At 38.2% G+C, this 24,845-nt stretch overlaps 6 protein-coding genes and 3 non-coding genes across 10 annotated transcripts; 7 read left to right on the top strand and 2 right to left on the bottom strand.

The window, feature by feature from the left end:
• Positions 1-1,290: 1,290 nt before the first annotated feature.
• LOC108822553 (protein TIC110, chloroplastic) lies at positions 1,291-6,588 on the top strand. Its single transcript, XM_018595668.2, has 15 exons — positions 1,291-1,883; positions 1,978-2,037; positions 2,122-2,245; positions 2,345-2,413; positions 2,509-2,607; positions 2,736-2,802; positions 3,034-3,098; positions 3,177-3,271; positions 3,651-3,778; positions 3,858-3,958; positions 4,091-4,307; positions 4,610-4,764; positions 4,997-5,122; positions 5,208-6,176; positions 6,270-6,588. The coding sequence occupies exons 1-15, from the start codon at positions 1,360-1,362 to the stop codon at positions 6,516-6,518; spliced, it is 3,048 nt and encodes a 1,015-aa protein (XP_018451170.2). The 5' UTR covers positions 1,291-1,359; the 3' UTR covers positions 6,519-6,588.
• Positions 6,589-6,871: 283 nt separating this feature from the next.
• On the top strand, positions 6,872-12,407 carry LOC108833983 (nardilysin-like). 2 transcript variants are annotated; one of them, XM_018607358.2, is made up of 19 exons: positions 6,872-7,352; positions 7,430-7,505; positions 7,591-7,637; positions 7,745-7,857; positions 8,180-8,253; positions 8,385-8,480; positions 8,571-8,690; positions 8,825-9,058; positions 9,167-9,315; positions 9,458-9,614; positions 9,736-9,885; positions 9,968-10,347; positions 10,421-10,570; positions 10,654-10,836; positions 10,960-11,163; positions 11,279-11,382; positions 11,467-11,620; positions 11,709-11,830; positions 11,925-12,407. In XM_018607358.2, exons 1-19 carry the CDS (start codon positions 7,038-7,040, stop codon positions 12,166-12,168), a joined length of 3,072 nt encoding a protein of 1,023 aa, XP_018462860.1. In that variant the 5' UTR covers positions 6,872-7,037; the 3' UTR covers positions 12,169-12,407. The 2 variants fall into 2 exon arrangements, with proteins under 2 accessions (XP_018462860.1, XP_056847998.1); XM_056992018.1 differs by lacking the exon at positions 10,960-11,163.
• A 685-nt stretch (positions 12,408-13,092) lies between these two features.
• Positions 13,093-17,212, top strand: LOC130498911 (UDP-xylose transporter 3-like). Its single transcript, XM_056992745.1, has 9 exons — positions 13,093-13,247; positions 13,441-14,791; positions 14,870-15,063; positions 15,435-15,619; positions 15,707-15,774; positions 15,920-16,052; positions 16,156-16,317; positions 16,400-16,672; positions 17,013-17,212. The coding sequence occupies exons 3-9, from the start codon at positions 14,943-14,945 to the stop codon at positions 17,136-17,138; spliced, it is 1,068 nt and encodes a 355-aa protein (XP_056848725.1). The 5' UTR covers positions 13,093-13,247; positions 13,441-14,791; positions 14,870-14,942; the 3' UTR covers positions 17,139-17,212.
• Positions 17,213-17,595: 383 nt separating this feature from the next.
• Positions 17,596-17,666, top strand: TRNAG-GCC (transfer RNA glycine (anticodon GCC)). Its single transcript has one exon. It is a non-coding gene; the product is annotated as a tRNA-Gly (tRNA).
• Positions 17,667-17,669: 3 nt separating this feature from the next.
• Positions 17,670-17,753, top strand: LOC130499314 (small nucleolar RNA snoR114). Its single transcript, XR_008938192.1, has one exon. It is a non-coding gene; the product is annotated as a small nucleolar RNA snoR114 (small nucleolar RNA).
• A 322-nt stretch (positions 17,754-18,075) lies between these two features.
• On the bottom strand, positions 18,076-19,830 carry LOC108819522 (transcription factor RF2b). The gene is made up of 4 exons (XM_018592577.2): positions 19,250-19,830; positions 19,003-19,135; positions 18,779-18,863; positions 18,076-18,701 (listed from the first exon to the last, which is right to left on the bottom strand). The coding sequence occupies exons 1-4, from the start codon at positions 19,651-19,653 to the stop codon at positions 18,346-18,348; spliced, it is 978 nt and encodes a 325-aa protein (XP_018448079.2). The 5' UTR covers positions 19,654-19,830; the 3' UTR covers positions 18,076-18,345.
• A 412-nt stretch (positions 19,831-20,242) lies between these two features.
• Positions 20,243-20,314, top strand: TRNAR-CCU (transfer RNA arginine (anticodon CCU)). The gene has a single exon. It is a non-coding gene; the product is annotated as a tRNA-Arg (tRNA).
• Positions 20,315-20,644: 330 nt separating this feature from the next.
• On the bottom strand, positions 20,645-22,238 carry LOC108820853 (uncharacterized). Its single transcript, XM_018593873.2, has 7 exons — positions 22,046-22,238; positions 21,846-21,938; positions 21,669-21,756; positions 21,440-21,524; positions 21,268-21,331; positions 21,095-21,184; positions 20,645-20,967 (listed from the first exon to the last, which is right to left on the bottom strand). Exons 1-7 carry the CDS (start codon positions 22,154-22,156, stop codon positions 20,887-20,889), a joined length of 612 nt encoding a protein of 203 aa, XP_018449375.2. The 5' UTR covers positions 22,157-22,238; the 3' UTR covers positions 20,645-20,886.
• Positions 22,239-22,405: 167 nt separating this feature from the next.
• Positions 22,406-24,779, top strand: LOC108822530 (uncharacterized oxidoreductase At1g06690, chloroplastic). Its single transcript, XM_018595640.2, has 10 exons — positions 22,406-22,728; positions 22,827-22,918; positions 22,997-23,037; positions 23,117-23,281; positions 23,361-23,383; positions 23,479-23,550; positions 23,688-23,855; positions 23,959-24,041; positions 24,222-24,284; positions 24,484-24,779. The coding sequence occupies exons 1-10, from the start codon at positions 22,482-22,484 to the stop codon at positions 24,667-24,669; spliced, it is 1,140 nt and encodes a 379-aa protein (XP_018451142.2). The 5' UTR covers positions 22,406-22,481; the 3' UTR covers positions 24,670-24,779.
• The last annotated feature ends 66 nt before the right edge of the window (positions 24,780-24,845 follow it).

Here is a 24,845-nt window from a genome sequence, read left to right as displayed (position 1 = left end):
CAGAGACAAATATCATTTAATATAATTTTATACAAAGAATTATCTTTCGAATAAATTAAAAATACTACTATAAATCAACACAAAACACATCATATCATTCTTGCATGAAAATTTGAAACAATAAAAATTATTTCTAAATGTTAAAAATTCAAATTCTTATAAAAAAACTAATTCCGCACATTGCCTTTTCTAAAGTTATTTACAAAAAAATGTCATTGCTTTTTCTGGAGTTTTTTTAATTACTCACCACGTATTTCTAAACCAATGACATTTTCCTATTTTTAAGCAAATCATAAATCCAACGCATTATTGAAGCCCATTGATTCTACTTTAAATACAAAACTAAGCCTATTGAATATAATGTAAATTACCACTGTTTTTACTATCGTTTTTATTTTACCATCGATTTTTATTTTACCATTGATTTTTGTTGATCAAAATTTTGAAGAAAGCGTGAAAAAATCATTTTCATGCACTATGTTGATGCAAACAGAAAATGAACTTCGCTCTGGACCAATTATTTAACAACACAAACATGATTAAACAAAAAAATTATCAAAAACAACTTTGTTGGAGACAAATGTGTAATGCAAAAATGTGTTTGGTAAAAAAAATATGTGAGAATTTATTTCTTTTGTCAAACAAATAGGTATTTATATTTTTGTATTTGGAGTAGCCATTGTATTTATATATTTTTAAACTGTATAGATATATGTAGCTATATAATGACATCTATTTATACTAATTATATAGAACTTTGTATTTATTACATTTTTGATGTGTGTTATTACTTTTTCCAATATATGTTTTATTTCTAAATGATTTTAACAATATATCCTATCCCATTGTATCATTAATATTTTGATAAAAACACCAAGCATTATGACAACAAAATATTTTAATGATTGGTTAATTCAAAAAATCTAATAATATTATTTAGTTGTTTATATATATTCTAAATTAAAAATATTAAGCACTCTTACGTTTATGTCACAATAGTGGAACCTAATACAAATAAAATTTATTTTCAATATACACTAAGCCCATCATATTTTTTAAATGAAAATGTAAAATAATAAAAAAATTTTACAAATAATAACATAGATTAGAAAGTTAAGAAATTACAAAAGAAATAATTCCGCGCGGTTAAAATCTAGTTGTTTTTTATTTTAACTTCTTGATGTCTTTCGTTGAGTAAAAACAGCACGCAGTGTTTAACATATTATTAAAAACGTCATGAAGTTTTAAAAGTCCTATCCCTTTCCCCTCTTCTTCCTCCGCGTTTCTATCCTCTCTCTTTCACTTCTCCAAATCGCGTTAAACCCTACGAGCTTCTTCACAGTAGAGGGGGAACCAACCATGAATCCCTCGCTTATCACCGCCATCAACGCTCCAGTCCCACCTTCCCCTCAGTCTCCGTTACTCTGCCACTTCCTCACTCCGTTACCTCTCCGTTTATCGAAGTCTCCGTCTCCGTCTCGCCGCCGTTATCGAGTTTCGTTCCCTCGCTGCGCAGCCACTTCTTCCGAACAACCGTTGGTGTCCGCGCAGGCGAAGAAATCGAATGTACACGGGAATAAGAAGGAGCTCACCGGACTGCAACCGATTGTGGAAAAAATGACGCCGCCGGTGAGGCTGGCGACTTCTGCTGTTGTTCTCGCGGCGACGTTAGCTTCTGGTTACGGCCTTGGCCTCCGGCTGGCTGGCTCCAGGAACGTTGCATTGGGTGCGGCTGCTGCAGCTGGAGCCGCCGGTGCAGCTGCCGTCTATGCGCTGAACTCCGCCGTGCCGGAGGTGGCTGCCATCGGTTTGCACAATTACGTTGCTGAGATTGAAGATCCTGGCTCTGTGACGAAGGATGATATTGAAAAGATCGCTTCTAGGTTAGTGGTTTGCTTGAATTTTTGAAGATCATATAGATCCTTAATTGAACAAGGGACCAAGTGTAATTAATTGATCCTTTCTTATATGTTGCAGGTATGGTGTTAGCAAAGGAGACGAGGCATTCCAGGCTGAGATTTGTGATATATATTGCCGGTGAGTTGAGTTTGATATTGTCTCCCTCTTTTTACTCTTAGTGTGGGGGAGTTGTTTAGTTGATGATATCTTAATCTTGATTAGGTACGTAACTTCCGTGCTTCCAGCTGAAGGACAGTCTCTTAAAGGAGATGAAGTGGAGAAGATAGTCAAATTCAAAAGTGCTCTGGGAATAGACGACCCTGATGCAGCCTCCATGCACATGGAGGTGTCTTTTTTTGTTTGAATTATCTATCACCTAGCCTTTTGCTGTTGATTCAGAAGGATCTTGAATGTATGATTACCCATTCCTTTGGTTTTGGTCTAGATTGGTCGGAGGATTTTTAGGCAAAGGCTTGAGACTGGAGAGCGTGAAGGTGATGCAGAACAGCGTCGGGTGATTCTCTAGTCCCCTAGTATTCGTTTATGTATTGTAGCTTGGTTCAGTAAGAGAGCACAAGTGTGATCACAAGTTGTATGCTCCCGGTGCAGGCATTTATGAGGCTTGTATATGTTTCAGCTCTTGTGTTTGGAGACGCTGCATCCTTCCTTTTGCCTTGGAAGCGAGTACTGAAGGTCACAGATGCTCAGGTAGGCATTTCCAATTATGTTGAATCTGTGATTTTGAATATTTGTACCTTTTGCAACGTGCATTTTGGCACCTTACTCCCAACTTGGTAATATAAAGGTCTCCGCTAATGTGTTAATCTTGTGTATAGGTTGAGATTGCTATTCGTGAAAATGCAAAGCAGCTCTATGCCGAAAGGTTGAAATTAGTTGGTAGAGGTAATGTTATTCATGTTTTTCATTTAAAGATATTAAGTAATGTTACACTTGTAGAATGGAGGAATTTGCCTGAGGTGGTTTGAAATCGGGTTTTGTAATGTTCTTCTCATAGCAAGATGTCTGAATACTCGGCACGAAACTATAATACTTTTCGTTTGAAATTGATCGTATATACGGCTTAGCTTTTTCATGGAAACTTACATTGTTATGTTGGGTAACGTGTTCTTGCAGATATTAACGTAGAAAACCTTGTGGACCTAAGAAAAGCACAACTATCATTCAAGCTTTCTGATGAGGTACTCTTATCTCTTTGCGTTATTGACTTCTTGCTGCCACTGGCTATTGTTCTTCTGACAGTTTCTTCTCCCTTGCAGCTTGCTGAAGATCTGTTTAGAGAACATACACGAACAGTGGCCATAGAGAATATTTCATCAGCACTTAGCGTACTAAAATCCCGCACACGAGCAGTGTAAGGCATTGTATTATTGAATCATGTATCGAAAAATATATGGAAAAATGATGATACATGTGAAGAAGACGTTAATGTTTTTTTTGCTTTACCTTGAGGTTTGATTTTACAAAAAACTGACCTTTTCGATCGTTTCCTTTAGTGTAGTAGCTCTTAATATAATCAGTATTATAGTCAGATAAGTTAAATAGTTATTTAGTGGGAATTTAAATGGGGGGCACGAGATTGTATTTCTCTAGGCGTTTTGTATCCCGGTTATTTGAACAGTGAAACCAAACTGGAACGTCTAGTTTATTTTAGTAAACAATGAAACCAAATTGGATCGTCTAGTTTATTTTAGTTTACAATGCTATTCATTTATTGATCTGTTTTTATGCAGGAAGAGTATGGCACTCGTTGTGGAAGAGCTCGAAAAAGTACTCGAGTTTAACAACCTACTGGTTTCCTTGAAAAGCCATTCAGAGGCAGATCAATTTGCAAGGGGTCTTGGCCCTATATCTTTGATAGGTAAAGATGCATTTGAAGTCCCTTTCTTAGTAGTAATTTTAGGCGCTTAACTTCGGATGTCTGTGGGCCTGTGGCTTAGGTGGTGATTCTGATTTTGAGAGGAGGATGGATGATTTAAAGCTCCTTTATAGAGCATATGTTACAGATGCTTTATCGAGTGGACGCATTGAAGAAAACAAGGTAAACTAAAACCAGTTTTATATCCGTTATTATATAGTAAACTGAGTACATTACAGAGCATGTTTTCAGACTCTTTTTTCTATCTCAGTCCCATGTAATGTGAATTCTGATCATCTTTGTACTGAATAATAGCTTGTGGCAATGAGCCAACTGAGAAACATACTCGGACTGGGAACACGAGAGGCTGAAGCTATTAGTGTTGATGTTACGTCCAAGGCGTACCGTAAAAGACTTGCTAACGCTGTTACTAGTGGTGACCTTGAAGCACAAGATAGTAAAGCAAAATACCTTCAAAAGCTATGCGAAGAGCTGCACTTTGATGCACAGAAGGCAAGCGCAATCCATGAAGGTAATATGGGACCACCTGATCTTATGCTGTTATGTTATACATGAGTTACACAGTTTGAATTGCCACTAAATCGCCCAAAGATAGAATAGATGGGGTCCATGGAATAACTAGAATCTTCTCAATTTGATTGCGAACCTTCTTGACCCTTACTTTGCAAACTAGCTTTAAATGTTGTGGATTTGGGGGCTAACAGATTTCCAGCTAGTGCGGCACTTTCCTTTGATTACATGCTGTTATCTAACAGTTAATGTTTATTGGAGTTTTTATTCTCAGTCATCTAACAGTCACCTTCTCTTCTTCAGAAATCTATAGGCAGAAGCTTCAACAGTATGTTACTGATGGAGAGCTGAGCGATGACAATGTTGCTGCTTTGTTAAGGTTAAGAGTCATGCTCTGCATTCCTCAGCAAACTATTGAAGCAGCTCATGCAGAAATCTGTGGAAGCATATTTGAAAAGGTAAACCAGCTTATAAGCCCCCTTCTGTATCCCTGTTAGTTCCCATTGTCTTTCGTCTTGGCACTGCAATTTCACCGCTGTCTTTTTGAAAAACTCTAGTGTTAATATTTAATAGTACGTATTTACCTGTTTTCAATCCGTTTCCAATAACTTCATGTCGGCCACATCTCAACTTAATTGCCTTGTTACCGGACGATTTGCGTACAGATACTTATTCGTTACATTTTTCCAGGTTGTCAGAGAAGCAATTTCTTCTGGAGTTGATGGTTATGATGCTGAAACTCGCAAATCAGTAAGAAAGGCTGCTCATGGTCTTCGGTTATCCAGAGAGACTGCCATGTCTATTGCTAGCAAGGCTGTGAGTATCATTCTCTTTGCTTTTCCCATGTTTTCTACTAGGATTTGGTGTCTCTGATAGAAACGAAAAATCCTCATTGATGCAGGCCCGTAGGGTTTTCACAAACTATATCAGACGAGCAAGGGCGGCAGAGAACCGCACCGAGTCAGCAAAGGAGCTCAAGAAAATGATTGCTTTCAACACGTTAGTTGTGACTGAAATGGTGGCTGACATTAAGGGAGAATCTTCTGACAAGGAACCTGAAGAGCCTGTTCAAGTGAAAGCAGAAGATGGCGAAGATGAGGAATGGGGATCCCTTGAATCGCTCAAAAAGACAAGACCTGACAAAGAACTCTCCGAGAAGATGGGAAAGCCTGGCCAGACTGAGATAACTCTCAAAGATGACCTTCCCGACAGAGACAGGATCGATCTCTACAAAACGTACCTGCTCTACTGTGTAACGGGAGAGGTCACAAGAATCCCGTTTGGCGCCCAGATCACAACAAAGAGAGACGACTCAGAGTACTTGCTTCTCAATCAGCTCGGTGGGATTCTCGGATTGACTTCGAAAGAAATAGTCAACATTCACGTAGGTTTAGCCGAGCAGGCTTTCAGGCAACAAGCTGAAGTGATTTTAGCTGATGGGCAACTGACAAAAGCTAGAGTAGAGCAGTTAGACGAGCTGCAGAAACAAGTTGGGTTACCTCAGCCACAAGCTGAGAAGGTTATAAAGAACATAACGACCACAAAAATGGCGAACGCGATAGAAACTGCTGTTAACCAAGGAAGACTGAACATAAAGCAAATACGTGAGCTCAAGGAAGCAAACGTCAGCCTAGACAGCATGATCGCTGTGAGTCTGAGAGAGAAGCTATTCAAGAAGACGGTGAATGATATATTCTCATCAGGAACAGGCGAGTTCGATGAAACGGAAGTCTACGAGACCATCCCGTCTGATCTCAGTATCGATGTTGAAAAGGCGAAGAGCGTTGTCCATGATCTTGCTAGGAGTAGACTGTCAAACTCCCTGATCCAATCCGTAGCATTACTCAGGCAAAGAAACCGTAAAGGAGTGGTATGCAAGTCTTCCTCTCTTTCTCTCTTATCTTGACATAAGCACTTAGATATATCAGACTGATTTGGTGCATGCTTCTTCTATGTGTGTTAGGTCTCGTCGTTGAATGATTTACTGGCATGCGACAAAGCTGTACCGGCTGAGCCACTGTCATGGGAAGTCGCAGAGGAACTGTCTGATCTGTATGACATTTATTCAAAGAGTGATCCCAAACCTGCGCCTGAAAAAGTGTCGAGGCTACAATATCTACTGGGGATAGATGATTCAACTGCAACTGCCCTCCGTGAGATGGAAGATGGGGTGTTCTCTTCAGCTGCAGAAGAGGGCAACTTTGTCTTCTAAATCTTTTGATGAATATGTCTTTAGCTTTTGAAAACGATTTGATTGAGAGATGAAAAATGATTTTTGAATTCTTAAGTTTTTGCAAAGCCTGTGAAAAATGTTGTATCAGAACAAAACATGATCTGATTGGCAAAATTTGAAAAAAAAAAATTGCAAACAAAAATGTTTTAACTATGTGAAATCACCACTAGATTCTCCAATCTGCAGATAAAAGGCCAGTTAAGTTTGTTACACTGATTATCAGAGGCGAAGACCTTTCTTGCTGTTTACTTCTTTCAAACAGCAATGCATGTCGTTTTGGCAACATTTCACATTTGATATTGCGTTTTAGTGATTTTTCCTTTTTATTTTTAATATAATAAAACGAAAATTCAGGAGAGGGCAATAGCGGCGGAATCGGATTCATTGCGTACAGCAGCAGCCGCAGCAGCAAGACCTAACCAACAAGGAGATACCCTTGCAGCTGCAGCTGCTACGCTTCTTCACGAGTCGCTCTATCTTCTCAGAACGAGAACAACAATGCCTGAGACGAAAGCCGTTTCGACCTTGGACAATGTAGTGGTGAAGTCACCCAACGATCGGAGGTTATACAGAGTCATTGAATTGGAGAACGGATTGTCTGCTCTCCTCATTCACGATCCAGACATTTATCCCGAAGGCTTCCCGGCAGATGGCCAGATTCAAATGGATGAAGACGACGAGGAGGACGGAGAAGAAGAAGAAGAAGAAGAAGAAGATAGTGACGGAAGCTATGAAGATGATGAAGATGACGAGGAAGATGAGGAAGGAGATGAGGATGAAGTAGAAGGGAAAGGAGATCACCAGACCAAAAAGGTTTTTTCGATTTAAGATATTAGAATCCTTTCTTACTCTTTGTCAAATTTTGATTTTGAACTCGTATGGCGTTTCAGGCAGCTGCGGCTATGTGTGTTGCAATGGGTAGCTTCTTGGATCCTCCGGAGGCGCAAGGCTTGGCTCACTTTCTTGGTATTTTTCATCTTTCTCTTGAGTATGAGACTATTACTACAGTTTGACTATTTGAATCACACTCTCATGTTTATGTGTTGTGCAGAGCACATGCTTTTTATGGGTAGCACCGAGTTTCCCGATGAGAATGAAGTAAGCATAGTTGATGATGATTGGTTTTTTTTTTCAAACGTTTAGTACATATTTTGTTTTGTTTGAATAATGTATCTTCTGGGTTTGACTTTGTTTTTGGCTTCTAGTATGATAGTTACTTGTCTAAGCATGGAGGATCCTCTAACGCATACACTGAAATGGAGCACACGTGCTATCACTTTGAAGTCAAGAGAGAATTCCTTCAAGGTGCCTTGAAAAGGTACAGACATTGGTTGCGCTGCTGCTTCACTTGTCTTTTTAGTTGTCAACTGCTGTAAATTTACCAAGACAGGCGATATATGTGTCCATATGCAGAGCTGTTATGATTGCTTAATTTTGTGATGATACAGTAAATGAAGATGCATAGTTCTATTTATTGTTCTTGCTTGTTAAACGTCAATTGTCTCCCTAATATGTGGTCACCTGCATTTTACCGAAATCATTTGCCGTAGAACATTTTCCATAGGAAATATTTGAGCTTGATGTTAGGTTTTTATTCTTTGAAACAGTTATTTGACCTTGGTTTGTCTTCTTGTTCATAGGTTTTCTCAGTTTTTTGTTGCACCGCTCATGAAGACTGAAGCCATGGAACGAGAAGTCCTTGCTGTTGATTCAGGTACTTCTTGTTAACTAAACCCTTAGTTCCTTTGTTAGAAAATATCAAAAGATTCATCTTCAATCAATGTTCAACTAAATTAACGTCTTATATAATTAAAAATGTCTTTCTAACAAGATCCAAACTTATAGAATTTAACCAGGCCCTCCAAAATGATGCATGCCGTCTGCAGCAGTTACAGTGCTATACGTCTGGAAAGGGTCATCCTTTTAATAGGTTCTCATGGGGTAAGGACTTGTCGGTATAACTTTCTTGCCGCACTTAAAAGTAATCATGAAATAGTTAATGTTAATCTGTCCCTTTGTGTGCTCTGTAAGGTAACAAGAAGAGCTTGAGTGGTGCAATGGAAAACGGGGTTGATCTACGGGAATGCATCGTGAAATTATACAAGGAATATTACCGCGGTGGATTGATGAAACTCGTTGTCATCGGAGGAGGTATTTTCTTTAGGCTTATGATGTGTTTTTTTTTCGCTCTAATACTTTGGAAAAACATTAGTTGGATTCATATACATTGGCTTTGTTGCTCTTGAGTTTATTGTAATTTTATGGTTACCTATAAATTCTTGCAGAATCTCTCGATGTACTTGAAAGCTGGGTTGTAGAACTGTTTGGCGATGTTAAAAACGGATCCAAAATTAGGCCAACACTGGAGGCAAAAGGTCCTATTTGGGAAGGGGGTAAATTATATCGCCTAGAAGCCGTTAAAGATGTTCATACTCTTGATTTGACATGGACTCTCCCTCCTCTTCGCCATGCCTATGTGAAGAAGCCGGAGGACTATCTAGCACATCTACTAGGACATGGTTAGGAATCACATCAATTTTTATCGTTTATATATTGCTTTCTTAAAGCGTTCTTGTGCATGTAAACTGCATACTGAAGAATGTTGTATATACCATTATCTTTTTCAGAGGGCAAAGGAAGTCTTCTATCATTCCTTAAAGGTAGAGGCTGGGCAACCTCGTTGTCTGCTGGTGTTGGAGATGATGGAATTAACCGCTCGTCTTTGGCCTATGTTTTTGGAATGTCCATAAATCTCACTGACTCTGGTTTAGAGAAGGTATGTGATTATCTTTTAACTAAGTTAATGCAGGGGTTATTTCAATCGTTTTGAACTGTATATAGCTTTATTTACTGTTGTTCTTCTCTATTTTTAATTCATTATGTTACTCATTGGACCTTATGACAACTTCTATAAACAGATTTATGACATCATTGGTTACGTCTATCAATATCTCAAGTTACTGCGTAATGCGTCACCACAAGAATGGATATTCAAGGAACTCCAAGATATTGGAAACATGGATTTTAGATATGCCGAGGAGCAGGCTGCAGATGATTATGCTGCTGAGCTTTCAGGTTTGTACTTACATGGTCATTCGGAGGCGTTAATGGTGGTTAACTTATTATGTTGGGATGTAAAGCCTATGTAAATCATCATGGGGGTTTAAAGTAACCATTGAACGTGTTATTGTTGCAGAGAATATGCTTGCTTATCCGGTTGAGCACATTATTTATGGTGATTATGTATACCAGACATGGGATCCAAAAATGATAGAAGATCTCATGGGTTTCTTCATACCAAAAAACATGAGGATTGATGTTGTTTCAAAATCCATCAAGTCAGAAGGTACTTTAGAGATTTGTTGAGTCTATAACTTTTGGTATTGCATATTCTCACTATCTTTCTTTTGAAAACTTCCTTGTTTCAGAGTTCCAAACTGAGCCTTGGTTCGGTTCTCATTACATAGAAGAAGTTGTTCCATTGTCGTTGATGGAAACATGGAGCAATCCTTCAGAAGTGGATAGATCTTTGCATCTCCCTTCAGAAAACCAATTCATCCCTTCTGATTTCTCCATCCGAGCTATTAATTCTGATGGGGATCCCAAAAGTCAGTCTCCCCCTAAATGTATAATTGATGAACCGTTAATGAAGTTCTGGTACAAGCTTGACGAAACGTTCAAGGTTCCCCGTGCAAATACATACTTCCGCATAAATTTGAAGGGGGCATATGGCAGTGTGAAGAACTGCCTTTTGACGGAATTATTTATCAACCTTCTGAAAGATGAGCTAAATGAGATCATATACCAGGCAAGTCACTACCTTTCAGGATGATCTTTTTAGATGTTTTTTTTTACTTACTTTAACATCTGATGTTTTGCAGGCCAGTATAGCAAAACTGGAAACTTCTTTATCTATGTATGGTGATAAACTAGAGCTTAAAGTGTATGGGTTTAACGAAAAAATTCCAGCTCTCTTAGTAAAAATCTTAGCCATAGCCAAATCCTTCATGCCAAGCCTGGACCGATTTAAGGTATGTGAAAATTTTCATCGTTTGTGTCAATCTCTTCTCATTCTTTCTTGATCCGCAGATAACTTTTCTATCTAACCTTGCAGGTTATAAAAGAAAACATGGAGAGAGGGCTTAGAAATACCAATATGAAGCCTTTGAACCACTCCACATACTTGAGACTGCAACTCTTGTGTAAACGAATCTATGACAGCGACGAGAAGTTGTCTGTACTAAATGATTTGTCTCTCACTGATCTCAACAGCTTCATTCCTGAAGTCCGCTCTCAGGTAACATTCTGCAACAACCAGGATTTCCGTTTTACTTAACACTCGACTACTTGCCTTTGCGATTGTTCTCTGGTTTTGTTTAGATCGAGCAAAGGTTAGATAAAACGTTTGTTATGCTTGCAGATATTTATCGAGGCTCTGTGCCATGGTAATTTGTCGGAAGACGAAGCAGTGAACATCTCAAACATATTCAAAAACAGTTTGACAGTTGAGCCGCTCCCAGTCAAATCCAGACATGGAGAGCAGATAACGTGCTTCCCTCTGAGTGCCAAACTTGTAAGAGATGTCAATGTGAAGAACAAATCTGAAACGAACTCAGTAGTCGAGGTAAAACGAAAAAAAATGACTGTTCTTGTGATGAGAGTCAGCTAAGTAGAAGCTATAGTAGGTTTCTCAGAGATAGTCGTGGTTATGAATTCGAACATGAAATCCTGTTTTGCAGCTTTACTATCAAATCGAGCCTGAAGAAGCTAAGTCAACAAGAATGAAAGCTGTGGTGGATCTTTTTAGTGAAATCATAGAAGAGCCATTGTTCAATCAGTTGAGGTTAGTCATCACATGTTTATCAAGCTTGTTTTATAGATCAAATAGTCTTTCTCATATATATATAATAATGCGTTTTGGTTGTAGGACAAAGGAGCAGCTTGGTTATGTTGTCGAGTGTGGTCCTCGCTTAACTTACCGTGTCCATGGATTCTGTTTCTGTGTTCAATCTTCCAAGTACGGTCCAGTTCATTTGCTCGGGAGAATCGACAATTTCATAAAAGACATTGAAGGGATGCTGGTAAGTTTGTAAAAAAAAAAAAATAATTAAGATTGTTAAAGCTTTTTCCGTTTCATTCCAAAAATGTTTGTTTGAGTTTTAATTGCAGGAACAACTGGATGAAGAATCCTTTGAAGATTATCGAAGTGGTCTGATTGGTAAATTGTTGGAAAAGGATCCCTCTCTCTTGTCTGAGACAAATGAGTTATGGAGTCAGATTGTTGACAAAAGGTAAAAGATCTCAAGGGTTTTGAAATATGAGATGTGTATATTTTATATAAAAGGTCAATTCACTGACAGCATAGAGTAAACTATGATGTCACAGGTACGTGTTTGATTACTCCCAGAAAGAAGCAGAAGAACTAAGAAGCATAGAGAAGAAAGATGTGATCAGTTGGTACAGAACCTACTTCAAAGAATCATCACCCAAATCACGAAGGCTTGCGGTGAGGGTGTGGGGATGCAACACCAATATGAAGGAAACTCAGACAGATACCAAGTCGGTGCAGGTCATCGTAGACGCTGTGGCTTTCAAGTCAACTTCAAAGTTTTACCCAAGCCTCTGCTAATAACACAACACAAGAGTTTTGCTTGGTCTATTTTTTTGTTTGTTTTCTCTTTGATATTTTCATTAAACTCCATTTTATTAAATACCCAAAACCGTTATACTTTGAGAAAAATACCAAAATGTCGTTTTTTGTTATGATTTGAGGATATGTATTTAAATTATGCTTTGTCGGTCGGTTGGTTGGCCGGCTTGTGACATTTTCTAATGAATTAGATCTAGCATATTTTTTATGTTCTTTAATATTTGAAATTTTCATATTAAATCCAGAAATTAAGAATATATTTAAAGTTTCAATCAAAATCACACAACTAACGTAAAAAGTTATTATGATATAAATAGCTTACAAAAATATAAATCTCACCCAAAACACTGATTAAAAATTAAAATCATTATATGACGTTATTCTTAAATATTAATTCTAAATCTTAATCATTAAATGTAAATATAAAATAATTTTAAAATTTTCAATTAGTATTATTTTGATATTTTTTAGCTAATGTCGGAATAGAAAAATGTTCAATATTATTTAAGAATATTTCTCTACTATAGTATATCAATTAGAAATTTATACCAAAATTTGAAAACATCATATAAGTTTTTAAAAATATTATTCATTTCGTTTTGTAATAGATGATATTTTAGAAAATATTTGTTGTTTCAATGAAATTTTGATATTTTATATTATTTTTAGTTTTACTGAAATATAACTAATTAGGTTTTGCAGTCTTTTCAATGACTGGTTGAATGATTTTTAAATTATATTTTTATAATTACTTTTTAAAGAATTTTTTTTAAAATTTTTGTACATCAAGAAGTATTAGTATTTTATAAAACTCTTCAGACACAGTTAATATAATAGCTTCCGTATAAAAGCAGCATTACCTTGATTTAACCCGCGGTTAATTTCTGGTGGGGCCTATAAGTATCAACGTAGAAAACTCTCTCTCTCTCTCTCTCTCTCACTATTTTCTTCTGAACGGTGGTGGTGAGTGCAGACCACCATCAGATTTATACACAGATTCTGAATCTCTTCTCCTCCGTCGAAGTTTTGAATTATCTCTCTCTCTCCCCCCTTCTCCCGTGAGCTTTCCCTCTCCCTCTTATCTTCTCCATCTTTCATTTCGCGTCTCCTCAATTTCCGTTCAGCTAATATTCTGATCTCTCTGTCTTTATCATAACGGCAGATCTAGGGTTTATATCTTGTTCGTTCTCCAACTTATGTTAAAATGTTTATCTAACGACTTTTGAATTTCTCCGTTTTTTTTTGCTGCAGTTGAGCTTCCGTAGCTTAGATTATAGCTGTAAACTGGGCGAGTCCACGTCCATTAACCCGTATCCATTTGTCCATTTATTGTTTGTGGACAAAGAGTGACCATGTCCATTAGAACCATGTCCATTAAGAACCATATCCACTAAAACCCATATTTTTATGGGCTGCCATAGAGTCCATAATAGACCATATAAGAAAACTTTAGATTTTAATTTATAAGCCTATAATTTATAAGCCTATAATTATATATACAAGTTCATAAAATTAAAATAATCCATAAATACAACAATTTTGGTTTTGGCAAGAAAACTTGATTTTGCGGTTTTAACGGAAAAATTCGATTTTACGATTTTGGCGGGAAAACCTGATTTTCTGGTTATGGCGGGAAATCCCGATTTTGTGGTTTTGGTAAGAAAACTCGATTTTGCAGTTTTGACGGGAAAATCGATTTTGCGGTTTTGGCCGGAAAACCCGATTTTATGGTTTTGGCGGGAAAACCTGATTTTACGGTTTTGGCGGGAAAACCCGATTTTACGGTTTTGGCGGGAAAACCCGATTTTTCGGTTTTGGCGGGAAACCCCGATTTTATAGTTTTGGCGGGATAAACCGATTTTACGGTTTTGGCGGGAAAACCCGATTTTCCGGTTTTGGTGGAAAAAACCCGATTTTCCGGTTTTGGCGGGAAAACCCGATTTCTCAGTTTTGGCAAGAAAACTTGATTTTACGGTTTTGGCGATTTTACGGTTTTAGCGGAAAACTCGATTTTCCAATTTTGGCGAGAAAACTAGATTTCACGGTTTTGGCGGAAAAATCTGATTTCTCTGTTTTGGCGGGAAAACTCGATTTCTCGGTTTCGGCGGGAAAACCCGATTTTACGGTTTTAGCGGAAAACTCAATTTCTCGATTTTGGCAGGAAAACTCGATTTTTCCGGTTTTAGCGGAAAAATTTGATTTCTCGGTTTTGGCGGGAAAATCAAATTTCTCAATTTTCGCGGAAACCCCCGATTTTACAGTTTGTGCGATTTTACGATTTTGACAGAGAAAATTCAATTTCCCGATTTTGGTGAGAAAACCCGATTTCTCGGTTTTGGTAGAAAAACTCAATTTTTTTTTAAACCCTAGATTTTTTTTGTCCATTGGACAACCCATGTCCATGAAACCCAAAACCCGTAAAGACCATTTTTTAAATGGTCATCCATATTTTGTCCATTAATAACCCATGGTAAAAATGGGTATGTCCATATTAAGTCCATTTAAATATGGACGTGGACGACCAATGGACGACCCGCCCATTTGACACCTATAGCTTCGATCCTCTCGCATTTTACGTTTTACGTTATGCAGCACGAATAAGGTTCGTGTTTCTTTAACGTTTCTACTAGCTTAGCTTATGATTCGGAATCGATGTGAACTTTTTTTTTTTGGTTGATAGATCATCGTAGATCGTGATTGAAAGCGAGAGAGAGAGAGCAAAAAAAAAAAATAAAGAATTAGGAGAGGGGAAGATGAGCGAGGGGCAGAAGTTCCAGCTGGGAACAATCGGCGCTTTGAGTTTATCCGTTGTGTCGTCTGTGTCGATCGTGATCTGCAACAAGGCCCTTATTAGCACCCTTGGCTTCACCTTCGGTAACCTTTTTCAACTCTCCTTTTGGATTGATTCTCCATGTTACTGCGGAGAATAGTTTCTATATGTGTGCTGAATGTTTTTACTCTTAGCGTATGAGTTGAATGATAGTTTAGAGAGATCATTTACTTTATACTATGTTTGGAATTGTTAGGTTGTTATCTCTTGGCTCTTCTTTTCTGAGAGACTCAATTTGTTTTGGTTGTTGTTGCTGGGAGGCAGATTCTCGGGCCATTCTTATGTAGTATTTAACTGTTTACACTGAGAAAGTCGCTGATCAACTCTTTTTGAAGCTTCCTTCACCATAGCTGCTTATATGCTATTTTGATCTTATAAGCTATCTCTACTTACTTTTGTTGTTCTGTAATTACAGCGACTACTTTGACAAGTTGGCATCTTTTGGTCACGTTTTGTTCCCTTCATGTGGCACTATGGATGAAGATGTTTGAACACAAGCCTTTTGATCCACGAGCCGTGATGGGATTTGGGATATTGAATGGGATCTCTATTGGACTATTGAACCTCAGCCTGGGCTTTAATTCCGTTGGTTTTTACCAGGTATTGCTTTGTTATTCCAGCTCCTACATGATGATTTCCTTTTGATCTGTTTTTTTTGTAACCCGTCTTCTCTTCTGTTGGTATTAGATGACAAAACTAGCAATCATCCCCTGTACTGTTCTCTTGGAAACCCTCTTCTTCAGGAAAAAGTTCAGGTTAGCACTTCAAAGCTGTCTTACCTTTTGTACATTTCTACTACACTTGAGTGGTTGTTAAGTTGGCCGATACCATTTTATATGACATCATCTATAGATCTTTTCCTATGGTCTTGTTAACTATATAACTACTTTATGTTTGCAGTCGAAAAATTCAGTTTTCGTTAACCATCCTTCTCCTTGGTGTTGGGATTGCAACCGTCACAGATCTTCAGCTTAATATGCGGGGTTCTGTCTTGTCTCTGCTGGCTGTTATCACAACTTGTGTTGCTCAAATTGTATCCTATGCCTAGCCATTCTTTTCTCATTTGCTTTATCTTTGAACCTTTATATCTGATCTTATGCCAATTCGATGGTGTTCACTTAACCAATTGTACACAGATGACAAATACCATCCAGAAGAAGTTCAAAGTTTCATCCACGCAACTTCTTTATCAGTCTTGCCCTTATCAAGCAATGACACTTTTCGTCACTGGCCCATTTTTAGATGGGCTCCTAACCAACCAGAATGTGTTTGCTTTCAAGTACACTTCCCAAGTTGTGGTAAGACTCAATCTTCCAAGGAATCTACCCAACTTATTTATTCGATATATATATATTAACTCGTGTGTTTTTTTTACTGCAGTTTTTCATCGTCCTATCCTGCCTCATATCAGTGTCTGTAAACTTCAGCACTTTTCTGGTAATTGGGAAAACGTCTCCGGTCACATATCAGGTGCTCGGACATCTGAAAACATGCCTGGTTCTAGCATTTGGATACGTGTTGCTGAAGGACCCATTCAACTGGCGCAACATTCTTGGCATTATGGTGGCAGTGATTGGAATGGTGGTTTATTCCTATTTCTGCTCGGTTGAGACTCAGCAGAAGGCAAGTGAAACATCAACCCAATTGCCTCAGGTATATATTTCCTCTAGCTAATATCTTTCTGTTTGGATTTATAAAAGCTTAAATACTATTGAGTGCTGGACTCCAGTAAATTGTTCCTTGGTACATATCAAAAGAGAGTCACCTACTGATTTAAACAGAAGAAACCTTTTTCTCCATAAGATTTGACTGTATAGAAATGGGAAAAGTGATATTAGTCTAATTGTTAAGTCAGTGTACAAGAAGATAAATAATTAGATGAGAAACCGTATCATAGGGGGTGTTGTTTTGGTTGGTAAAAGTCTCTAGGTCTGCTGATTTTGGGTAATGTTGAAAGAAGAGAGAAACTGATGTTACTTATTGGGATTGGCAGATGAAAGAGAGCGAGAAGGATCCGCTAATAGCAGTTGAAAATGGAAGCGGAGTGTTATCAGATGGTGGTGGTGTGCAAAAGACGGCGGCTCCTGTATGGAACTCAAATAAAGATTTTCAAGCCTAAAGCTGTGAACGTTGCTATGTTTCTTTTGTATCAGAGATCTTTCAGAAGGAAGAAAGAAAAACTTTTCAAATTTCCTTTTGTTTGTTTGTTGTTCTCTTTTTAAAGTCGCATAGTAAGGGAAGTAGGGGAGACTGAAAAATCAACAGCTTTCCACACTGTAATGGAAAATGGAAGAAAGTAGGGACTAGGGAGGGAAGGGAAACACAGCTTTGATGAGATCCTTTAGCAGTTTATTTTCAGTTTTGGATTCAGTGTTACAACTGTACTCTAAAGTTGAGGCTATGTTCATACACACTGGACACATGTATTTGATTTTAAGGCTCCTTGATTTGTATATATAGGCTATAAGCTACTCAATTATCCTTGTCCTTGCCAATTGTTTTCTACTTTACATTTTGAGAATTGTCAACTATACTCCAAAGTTTCAATAGGTAACAGAAACTTGATAAACAACGAAGCACCAGTGGTCTAGTGGTAGAATAGTACCCTGCCACGGTACAGACCCGGGTTCGATTACCGGCTGGTGCATTTGAGCTGTGAAGAAATATGGTTTAACGAAGGTTGGGTCCTTCGCTCTCATCTGATTTCAAGATGATATGCCACCATCCTGAGCTCTTTATTTTTTTTAATCTTTCACTGAAAAATGTGGGACGTCATGCATAAAAATAAAAGAAAACGGAGCAAACAAACAACATTCTTTCCAAAGGGAAAAACGAATTTATTAAGCCGTGTTCCTTGAACAACAAACAAACTATGGAAGTAACAAAGCAAATACAACTCCCAGTGACCAACTTAACAACATCAAACCAACACAAATCTTTATAGGTCCTTTCTTGGTATTTCTACTCCAAAAGAAATAAGAAAAAGAATCGATAAATAATCGAAAATGAATCAAATCAAATGAATCAAATCAAAAGAATCGATAAATAATCGAAAGTGAATCAAATCAAACGAATTTATTAAGAATCTCCGTGTTTCTTGAACAACAAACAATGGAAGTAACAAAACAATACAACTCACAGTGACCAACTTAACAACATCAAACCAACACAAATCTTTATACTGTACCTCCTTTCTTGGTATTTCTAACTCCAACTAAATAAGAAAAAAGAACTGATAAATAATCCAAAGTGAATCAAATCAAATGAATTCAAAATCCTATAACAGATGTAATTCTCAGCCCCCCTTAGTCTTTTTTTTTGTTTTGTCAATACGCAGAGCTACTCTCACTAGCAGAGAGCGAAGGTCCTTCAGATTTAACCAAGCTCGAGCTATTATTGCTATTTATCTCTAGACCTTGCAACCGTCCGTTCTGCAGAAACTCCGACACGCTCTGAGAATTCGACATCTCCATCGGACGGCTTTGATTGAACCCTCGCATCTGCTGCATCATATCTTGGCCGTTGTTGATCGAGCCATGATGATACGGTGGTATCGCCATGAACGTTGAAGGAGAATACTGAACCTGCTGCATTCCCATATCATACGAATCTGAATTACTAGAGATCTCTCCCGTTTCCATCTTCATCCTCTCCACTTCTTTCCTCAATGCCTCGTTTAAAGCTAACAAAAAAAAAGCAAGAGATTAAAGATCACAGACATCAAAACGCATACAGAGGAATTAGACTCTGTAATATTACCATTACGAAGGTGAGCTTGTTGCTCCATTGCTTGTAGCCTGAGCTTTAGCTCTGTGTTCTCGTTTGCTAGTCCATTTGTATCTCTCTGATAAGTCAAATAACATTGAATTAAGACACTTAAACTCACCGTTGAAACATAGCAAAAATATTTACTTTTACTCTGTTGAAACAGAGCAAAGATCTTTACTTAATACTTTTACTCTGTTGAAAAACAGAGCTTTTACCTGGAAGAGAGTGAGCTGAGCAGAGAGAGTGGTGGCTTCGGTTTGAAGCGATTGGACTCTACGCTCGAGCTCTTGAATGTATCGTGCTTTTCTCTCCTTGGAGCGAGCTGCGGACTGACGATTCGCTAAGATCCTGCAAAATCAATCTCAATCCCTAAGTTTTATTGTGATTCATAACCAAAATAATTTTAAAATTCTCATTGATTTATTCGGTTATAACAGAAAATATATAAAAAAAATATTCAACCTTTTGGCGCGTTTGGGATCGATGCTCCAGAGCTCAGAGAGCTTCTCAGGAGGCATAGCTTTCTTCGCGTCCATGATCTCGTCGCTGGCGTACATTGCGCATCCGGCGTCGACGGAATTGCTGTGACGGTGGCGAGGACGAGACGAGGAGGACGGAGGAAAGGCGGCGTGATCTGGAAATGAGATTGGCTGATTTGGATTTGAGGAGAGGCTGTCGACGTCGATGAAGGAAGAGAAGAGATCGTCGTCGGAGGGAAGGTCGTCGGAGGAAGGTGGTGCCGCGGCGGAGATGAGCGGATCCGTGAACATGAACATCGACATGTCGTCGGAGCGAGATCGGCGGTGGAAGGAGGAGGGAGTGGGATCGGCATTTGGACCGGGTCGAGGATCCGGTTTGTCGTCCATCGGGTTGGTTTTGAAATCTGAAGAAAGAAATATGCTGTGAGTGGGATTCTATGTATGGTTTGATGATGTGTTATGGGGCGACTTTCTAGAGTCAATGCGTGTTACGAAGAAGGAGATAATGAGTTAATGACGGAGATGAAGCTTTCTCTCTCTCTCTCTATCAAATGAAAGAGCATAGGATGAACTTAAGTCTGAGGACGTCATGACTATAATTTGCCACTAAAAGCGAATTATGATTTTTGATTGGTCGGTTTAAAAAGTAAAAGGCACATTAACACGTGAAGCATCACAACATCTTGTCTCCCTTTGTAAGATTATTTAAATAACACAAACTTACATCTTTATTAGTACATTAGTAGTATATTAATTTCCTTTCTGAAAGTATAATTTTATGTCTATGTTTTTTTAGTTCTGTTAAGAGAATTAATTACAGCGATATAGCTGTGGCCTAGGCAAAGTTTAGACTGTAACTATATTTATATGTTCTTGAGTTTTCAAATCCATCTTTTAAAAATGAAGTGAATCTAATTCATTTGTCCTTTTGTATATAAATATAATGTGTGATCAAAATACCAATTCCTGATGTGTTGCGCCTGTAGCTCAGTGGATAGAGCGTCTGTTTCCTAAGCAGAAGGCCGTAGGTTCGACCCTACCTGGCGCGTTTTTAGAACTTTTGGGCCTTCTCTCATTACCCCCATTGGCAATCGGGCATCACTTTATCGAATCAGAAGAATGCGATAATGGATAAACTGGATCGAGCCTCTCAATCCTTTTTCGCGCCATATAAGTCGTGTGAGAGTCAAAATAAATTAAATTGAAAGGACAATCCAACTGTTATTGGGGCATGCCATTGTAAGTCAACGAAAGGAGAGAGTTCTGCGGCTATAGATAAGTTGTTTTCCTGGTCAGGGAGTTATAGCCTGTAGCTTTCTCAGGAGTGATGTCTGCTCATGGGTCATCGCGTAGACTGATGACATTGGTGAGAAAAGCCTTTTATTGTTTAAAATCTTGATAGAGTCTTATTTTGATTGCTATGAGCACAAGAATCAATCACATTGTTTTCTTTATATATACTACAAAAAGAAAAAGGCCTAGGCAAAAAAAATGTCTGTTGTAGTACAGTGGTTATGTAACGCGGGTAACCAGGTTCGATCAATGGCAACAGCGTAAAATTTCCCAACTAAACAATTCTAGGTCTTCAATTTGGAGATAGAAGTTTTGCTCAGGTCTCTCTCAATCTTCGTCGTCGTCACTAATCGGGGCACAAGCCTCCCACCAAGAAACAGGCCCCAAGCCATCATCATCTATAGTCCCCTGCACATTTCACAAGATTATAATATATTATTGGAGGAATCAGGAGGCTTTTATATAACTAGCTTTTGTCATATAATAATCAAGTGGAAAAGTAGTAGCTTCAGAGTTCAGAGGATGATAAACTTACAGTGACCACCATAGAAGCAAAAGGCTTTGCGTCCTCTGCTCGCTCAATTGGAACAGGTGGATAGCTGATGTTCTCAACTCGAAACTTGATCTGCTTATTCACAACATCGTTAACCACTTTAAAAAAAAATTACACGTGAGGAGTAACTTGGGAACCAAACAAAATAAATTAACCTGACATGAATCGTCGATAATAAACTCGTCATCTCCATATTTCCACACCCATCTCATCTGATTCCTGTTAATGTTAAAACATTTTACTTTGTATGATACACTGAAGTATACATATGTAGGTAAAAAAAAAAAGCTCATAAACTGCAGGACACACATTTTTTTTTTACAATACCTATTGTAAGGGTCAGGCTCACAGCGGTTAGGTGTGGGTATAAGTGGAGCAGGCACATAAACATCTTCAAAGAATCCAAGTGTTACTGCCAGGTATAGATCGAATCATAAGTATTGTGTATGAATAAAAATAGCCATAATAATAATAATATCATCATATAACAAGCATATAACAAGCCAACTTATGAGTCAATATTCATAGTAAAAAAGTTTAAGTAGTAAGTACTCACAGCGTAAGCCATTGGAATCAGATTCTTTGAACTTTGCAGCTATGACCTCACCAACAAATGGACGAAACACTACAATTCTGAAACGTACCTACAAAATCATTAAGAACAAGACGAAAGGTATTAAACATCAAAACATGTGAAAAGCTTTAAAAAAATAAAATTCGAATATATAAAGACCTTATAGGTGGGAGCACCATCACCGGGTAAAACAAACCCTCCTTGGACTGATTTAATGTCGTAAATCGATACGCAAAGGCCAATGGACAACACCTTTTGAATATCAAAAAAAAACATCAAAGTTTCATAAAGATTAGCGTGTGTGTGTGTGTGTGTATGTATAACAAGAACAGAATTAGAAAGGGCAACGATGAGAAAACCTTGTCCAAGAACAGCTCTTTAAGCTCTGTCTTAATGGCATCTTCGAGGGGGCTGCCAAGGTTAGACGGATGCACTCTTACTGTATCTTCCAGCTCGCTAAGACAGAACATGTTTTGCAAAAACTGTTCAAAACTTAATTCGAGAAATATGTTATAAACCCTAATTCCAATTTGGCCGCCGAATCACAAATGAAGAAGATGAAGATGATAGCGGGCCGCTGACAGTGTAATTGTGTAGTAAAAATTTAATGGGCTGGCGGCTCTGGCTGGCCCAATACGGTGAAAGTAACATTAAATTTTTTTTTTTTTTTTTTAATTTTGTTCAATGATTTTGTCCGGACCGCCAACATCCTACGTGTCAGTTTAACCGTCTCTCACCTCTTCTTCTTTCTTCTTCTTCTTCCAGTTTCAAAAAATTACATCACACACACCCCCAATGGCCATGGCTACGCATTTCAGCTTCCCTGTAAACTACGTTCTATCGGAAGCCTCTCGAGGAAGAGGAAGGTTCGATCGGAAGCTGGTGAGAGCAGCAGTAGCCTCGGGAGATTCTTCCGTAGCTCCGGCGATTACGGAAGAGTCAAAAGTGAAACTAGGTGGCTCGGATCTGAAGGTGACGAAGCTTGGCATCGGAGTGTGGTCATGGGGTGATAACAGTTACTGGAATGATTTCCAGTGGGATGGTCTGTCCAAATATAACTTAGTACTTGATTTTTCATCTCTGTTGGTGTTATGATTATTAATTGAATTTTTTTTTTTTATTCATGTTACGTAATGGTAGACAGGAAATTGAAGGCTGCCAAAGGTGCTTTCGATGTCAGTCTTGACAACGGTATAGATTTTTTCGATACTGCTGAAGTTTATGGTTCCAAGGTAAGAGAAAAAGAAAGCTTATTGTTGCTCTGTTTTAAAAGACCTACGTGTTGAATCTCACATTCTTGTTCCCACTAGTTTTCATTGGGTGCTATAAGCTCTGAGACTCTTCTAGGAAGGTGCGTTTTTTTTTTGTAAACTCTGTATTCACCAAAGAGGTTCTTTCTTGACTGTTCATTTGTGCGTTTTTGTGAATAGGTTCATCAGGGAGAGGAAAGAGAGATATCCCGGAGCTGAGGTTTCAGTTGCAACCAAGTATGCTGCTTTGCCTTGGCGTTTGGGTCGTGAGAGTGTTATCTCGGCTCTTAAAGATTCCCTTGCCCGGCTTGAGCTTTCTTCTGTGGATCTCTATCAACTCCATTGGTATGTTTTCCTATATTACGTTAAAAGAGTAATAACTTTGTTGAGGAACAGTCTCATCATTCTCTTGGTTTCATCTCAGGCCGGGATTATGGGGAAATGAAGGTTTGTTTTTTGTCTCCTTAACACAAGCATTGAAGACAACTTTGATGAACTAAGAGTCTTGTTGCTTTTGGTAATCATATCAAACTCGCTTTTAGGATATCTGGATGGTCTTGGGGATGCTGTTGAGCAAGGACTTGTGAAGGCTGTTGGTGTTTCTAACTACAGTGGTACTCTTTTCAGTCTGTTTTTTTTTTTTCATTTGAAAGTAAAAGACATGTAAATCAGGAGGATAATTGTGTAAGTTTTCCTTTGTTAAATAAGAAACTATATCATGCTCACCTGTATTGTGTTGCGTTTTATTCAGAGAAGCGGCTACGTGATGCTTATGAGAGACTGAAAAAGAGAGGAATCCCTCTGGCCTCAAATCAAGTTAACTACAGTTTGATATACAGAGCTCCAGAGCAGACTGGTGTGAAGGCTGCCTGTGATGAGCTTGGAGTCACTTTGATTGCATATTCCCCCATTGCTCAAGGTGCTTTTCCTTTATCAACCTTCCTTTATGTCCATCATTCTCTAGAAAAGTTGCATACAGACAGATCCTATTGTTTTGTTTTTTGTTTTTCTTTTTTCTGCAGGTGCTCTAACTGGTAAATACACCCCAGAGAACCCACCTTCAGGTCCTCGGGGTCGCATTTATACTCGTGAATTTTTAACAAAGGTAATACCTTGACATACTGTTACAAACCGTCTTCTAATCCTGCTTTTTTACTCTAGTAAGTGTTGTGTTGAGAAGATGCATATACACCACACACCCACAAATGAATGTACCTATGGATAAGTTATCATAAAGTAGGACAATCCTGCGAGGTTCTTCACTAATTATGACTTGTGATTACAGCTTCAACCCCTGCTTAATAGAATCAAACAAATAGGCGAAAACTACACCAAAACTCCCACACAGGTTCTTTCTCTATTCCTTATCTATCCTTTTTATTGTATTGTTACTTCTTGTCAATTTCAAGTTAATCCACAGAACTAAATCATTTGAGACCAAATGTTTCTAGAGCACTTGTTGATATCACATTGCAAGGGTCAGTTTGAAGTTGAGTAAACCGTGACAGTATAGCCTACGTGCGTTTCTTTTGTTTTGTTGTGTGCAGGTAGCATTGAACTGGTTGGTGGCACAAGGGAACGTGATACCGATCCCAGGAGCCAAGAATGCGGAACAAGCCAAAGAGTTTGCGGGAGCTATAGGTTGGAGTCTGACAGACGATGAAGTGGCTGAGCTACGGTCTCTGGCCTCTGAGATTAACCCCGTCGTTGGTTTCCCTGTTGAGTATCTCTGAACTCTTGTTTGTACCATTTGTAAAGCTAAAAAGTCATACAATACAAACTAAAAGTGGCATATAGATGACGGTAAGTGTTGTCAAAGATGTATACAAATAAATTATCGTTACTTCTAGAAGCATTTCAACGTATAAGCAAAATGATATTGAGAACTAGGATTTTGAAACTTGCGTTA

Source organism: Raphanus sativus, chromosome 8, assembly GCF_000801105.2.
Source record: "Raphanus sativus cultivar WK10039 chromosome 8, ASM80110v3, whole genome shotgun sequence".
In the NCBI taxonomy this organism is placed as follows: Eukaryota; Viridiplantae; Streptophyta; class Magnoliopsida; order Brassicales; family Brassicaceae; genus Raphanus; species Raphanus sativus.
Note: the sequence above shows the minus strand (reverse complement) of the source record. Positions and strands in the feature narration are given on the sequence as shown.